The 3,954-nt window shown below is 34.3% G+C and overlaps 1 protein-coding gene across 1 annotated transcript; it reads right to left on the bottom strand.

The window, feature by feature from the left end:
• Positions 1–426: 426 nt before the first annotated feature.
• On the bottom strand, positions 427–2,554 carry LOC108363306 (mucin-5AC-like). Its single transcript, XM_017616649.1, has 2 exons — positions 1,802–2,554; positions 427–435 (listed from the first exon to the last, which is right to left on the bottom strand). The coding sequence occupies exons 1-2, from the start codon at positions 2,552–2,554 to the stop codon at positions 427–429; spliced, it is 762 nt and encodes a 253-aa protein (XP_017472138.1).
• Positions 2,555–3,954: the final 1,400 nt, after the last annotated feature.

Genomic DNA, 3,954 nt, shown 5'->3' with positions numbered 1-3,954 from the left:
TTCATGAATTCAATTATACACGAAAGTTAACCATGAATTCGGCATCATTTCATGAAATAGTGAAGTGCAAGTCCCGCAACGCCAGGTTCCACAAACAGCTGTTTACTAGGGTTATGATGTCTTAGGATTAAATAGCATGAGTGGCATAAACAAGATTTACAACACTGGAAAAGTTACGTGGAATTGTTCAAATATATAATAAATTCAAATAGATTACAATTAAAATATATTAAAACCAATTTAAATATAATATGATTAATTTTCTGGTACCAACAGGTTTTTCAAATTCAAAATGAGGCCAAAAAAGCCACAACCCTACTGTGCAGTTTCTCGCTGGTGCGTTGCCACTTTTTCGAAGATCTTTATTTCATGAATTCGTGAACTATGCATAAACGGGACCACTTTTGAAATCCTGAAATGAAGAATTCATGAATTCTGTCGAATAAACGTAGTATTAATAAAAATATAAAACAATTTCAAAGGAAACTGATTATTTTTTAATTCAAAGTCAAACCATCTCTAAATGTACATTTATCCATACAAAATTCGTCACCTAAATGCAACTCCATTTTGCATTAAGAATCTAAATGCTAAAAGCAACCCTGTGATATTTCAAAATTTCCACGATTCGAACATGGTTTAATGAGAAAAAGTGGCAACATTGCTTTTTCGCGTATACAGTGGCTAGCTGCGTTTCAGTGAGCGTCGATCGAGATTTCATTTATTATTTTACATTATTTGGAAAAGTTACGCAAATTCAACAACGATGTGATGCTGACAGAAATCTGGATCAATTTGTGATCAACTCTGTTTGTTTTGTTTCCTAATTAAGTGAGGAAACTTGAATTGAGAGCACCGACAAAAGAATATATGCATAAACAAATGTTCGGTTATGGTTAAAACAATTCAAGTTTTTGTATTGAATTTTTGGTTTGAAATTTATTTTTTCCTTCTCAGTAGGGTTTTTTGCACATTATCCTCTGCGTGAGAATTGATCGTAATAGATATGGATCTTAATAAGCGACTGGAACACGGCTGTTTGTCAAAAGCATACAATTTCGAACTCGCGTAAATGTACATTTGCTAAATGCGATAGCATGAACGCTCTTCGAAAACATATGTTCGAAAGTGCTAAATGTTGCATTTTAAATGCAGCAAAAACGCATTATTCGCTTATTCAGATCCGTATCTATTACGATCAATTCTCACGCAGAAGATAATGTGCAAAAACCCTACTGAAAAGGAAAAAAAAAATTTTAAGCCAAAACTTCAATACAAAAATTTGAATTGTTTTAACCATGACCGACCATTTGTTTATGCATATATTCATTTGTCGGTGCTGTCAATTAAAATTTCCTCACTTAATTGGGAAGCAAAACAAACAGAATTGATCACAAATTGATCCAGATTTCTATCAGCATCACATTGATATTGAATTTTCTTAACTTTATCCAAATAATGTAAAATAATAAATGAAATCTCGATCGGGATCACTGAAACGCAGCTAGCCACTGTATACTCGAAAATGCAATGTTGCCACTTTTTCCCATTGTTCTTTAAGTGCTTCCAAAACTTCCACAGCTTCAACGCTTGGTTCGATACCTTTAATTACAATTTGTAGACCTTTTGCACTTTTAAGTTGGTATGTATAAAATTTTGTGTTTGTGTCATTCAGGTATTTGGACACTGTTCGAAAATCCTGTTCGGAATAAATTTGTACTTTAGTTTCGCGAATATTTCCCTTAGATAGTGGGATAATATGAAACTTATTACTACCGATTAGCTGTGTGAATTTTTTTACAAGAGCGCTTGGATTCTCTTCTCTTATAAAAATGGGCGGAGGTTTGGCATTAGTAGCTTTTGCAGCACCTTCAGAAATTTGGCTATTCACATCATCGGCATTGTCACTTAGCAGTGCAAATCTATTCGTACTGACTTGCTGAGTTGAGGTAAGGCGGTTTATTTTTGTCTTACTGCCCGTTGAATTTTGCGGACTAAGTTTTCTTTTTATTGTAACATAGCGGTCCATTCCAGTCTGTATGGCCGCATTTTTAGTTGTTTCGTTTTTCAACCTTTCTTGCGCTTTACCTTTGTTGCCAGTGCTTGCACTCAAGTTAATTTGTGCTTGTGCAGCAAGAATAGGCCGGGCTGTTGACACCGCTGTGCAGTCGGCAGGTACCGGTGTGTTTGTTGTTGTTGTTGTTGGCGCGATAGAGGTAGTAAAACATGTCACTGTACTAGTTGTTGTTGCCGCTATATTTGGGGATATGTGATCGCTTACCGAATTTGATGTAAGCGTTGGGCGTGAAATGTGATACGGCACAGGTGAAGCGCACTCTTCACTCCAAGGCATCGGAGTCGTCAATGGTAAGTTTGGAGGACAAGTCCGCTGACCTGAATCTTGAGGGGGTTTGAGGGTGGTCGATGGATTGGGCTTTGCGCTTTCGCTGTCACTCTGGGACCGAATAGAGAAATATGCGTTCTTGCGTTGAACTGAAAGCCGGCGCTCATTTTGCTCGCGTTGCTTCTGAGCTCGGATTTCAGCTTGACTCATCGCTTTCTGTTTTCATTTGGTTTGTTTGTTTATTTTATTTATTTATTATTATTATTATTTTTTGTTTTTTTTTTGTTTTATTAAATTAGCACAATATTTAATGACTACGGAGCGAACTTAAAAACACGTCCGCACTCTTCGACTGTTCAACAATATTAGCTAGTGTTTAAATTGTAGCAAAATTATACACGACTAATTTTTTATAATAGGGGAGTTTACGATGAGTAGCATTTTAGAGTTGAAGTTGCTACGTAGCAATCTAGCACATATTTTGTTGTTGGGAAAGCAACAAAACGTGTGATACATTGCTATGTAGGGATTTCCCGTAATATATTTTTAAGCATATTGTATTGTATATAATAGCTGTAGAAGAGATGTTTAGTTTATTATATAAATATGTACATATGCATATTTTTTATTTATTTGGGCTTTAAGTATGAGAAAAATCTTCTTTTTTTTAACAAACCGCATAACTTTTATTTGCTTGCACAGCGAGAAACACGATNATGTACATATGCATATTTTTTATTTATTTGGGCTTTAAGTATGAGAAAAATCTTCTTTTTTTTAACAAACCGCATAACTTTTATTTGCTTGCACAGCGAGAAACACGATAGACTGTGTAAATGTTGGTTAGAAGCGATTTTTATTTATTCTCGCTACGCTAATACGTTAGGTTGTAAACTTAGCCTAATACTGAAACTGAGCTGGACGCCATATTAAAGCTGTATGACTATTATTTAACTAATTTAACAATTTCATTATGTACATTGGCTCAAATATGCCACTTTATTTATATTTTCGACCCTTTTTTAAACAGCGCATCTCTTAAAAATTTAATAATGGCGAAAAAATCATTGCTTTCAAAATATAAGTTTTTCCAGATTTATTTAAAAATCTTTAAATCCTTATAAATTTTGAGGCGCTCGAGTTTTAGAGGGGTAGTACCGAAATTCATTCGACAGAATGTACCTCGTTTTTATATTAGGAACTCACATTCATATACATTCGCGATTTTCTTGCCAATTCCAATTCCAAGTCGTGCAGATTAAAAAAGAGCTTCGGTGTAAATTTTATGACTGAGTTAATTTTAAATTTGATTAGTAGTAAATTTTATTCCTCGAATCCTTTTGTACTCTTCCCACTCATGAAAATATATTTATGCTAGAATATGATGTAAATTCTTTACCATTATGGTGTATGATTTGAGCCAATTATGTTCTAGGAACAAGAAAACTTGTATACCACTGGCATAATATATATGCCGAAAATCAGTAAAAAAAAATTACGGTAGGTGTAAATAATGCACGAAAAAGCGGTATAACCTTTACACAGAATCGAAATAAACTGTTCAAAACCTGCGCTTAGAAATGGCATATTTTTATACCCGAGCGCACTTG

This window comes from Rhagoletis zephyria, unplaced genomic scaffold (genome assembly GCF_001687245.7).
Source record: "Rhagoletis zephyria isolate East Lansing unplaced genomic scaffold, Rhagoletis_zephyria_1.1 Rzeph_scaffold_01241, whole genome shotgun sequence".
In the NCBI taxonomy this organism is placed as follows: domain Eukaryota; kingdom Metazoa; phylum Arthropoda; class Insecta; order Diptera; family Tephritidae; genus Rhagoletis; species Rhagoletis zephyria.
This window is presented reverse-complemented; position numbering and strand designations above follow the sequence as displayed.

Excerpts from the sequence above, each read along its gene's own strand:
- LOC108363306 (XM_017616649.1), bottom strand. The coding sequence starts at position 2,554 with ATGAGTCAAGCTGAAATCCGAGCTCAGAAGCAACGCGAGCAAAATGAG.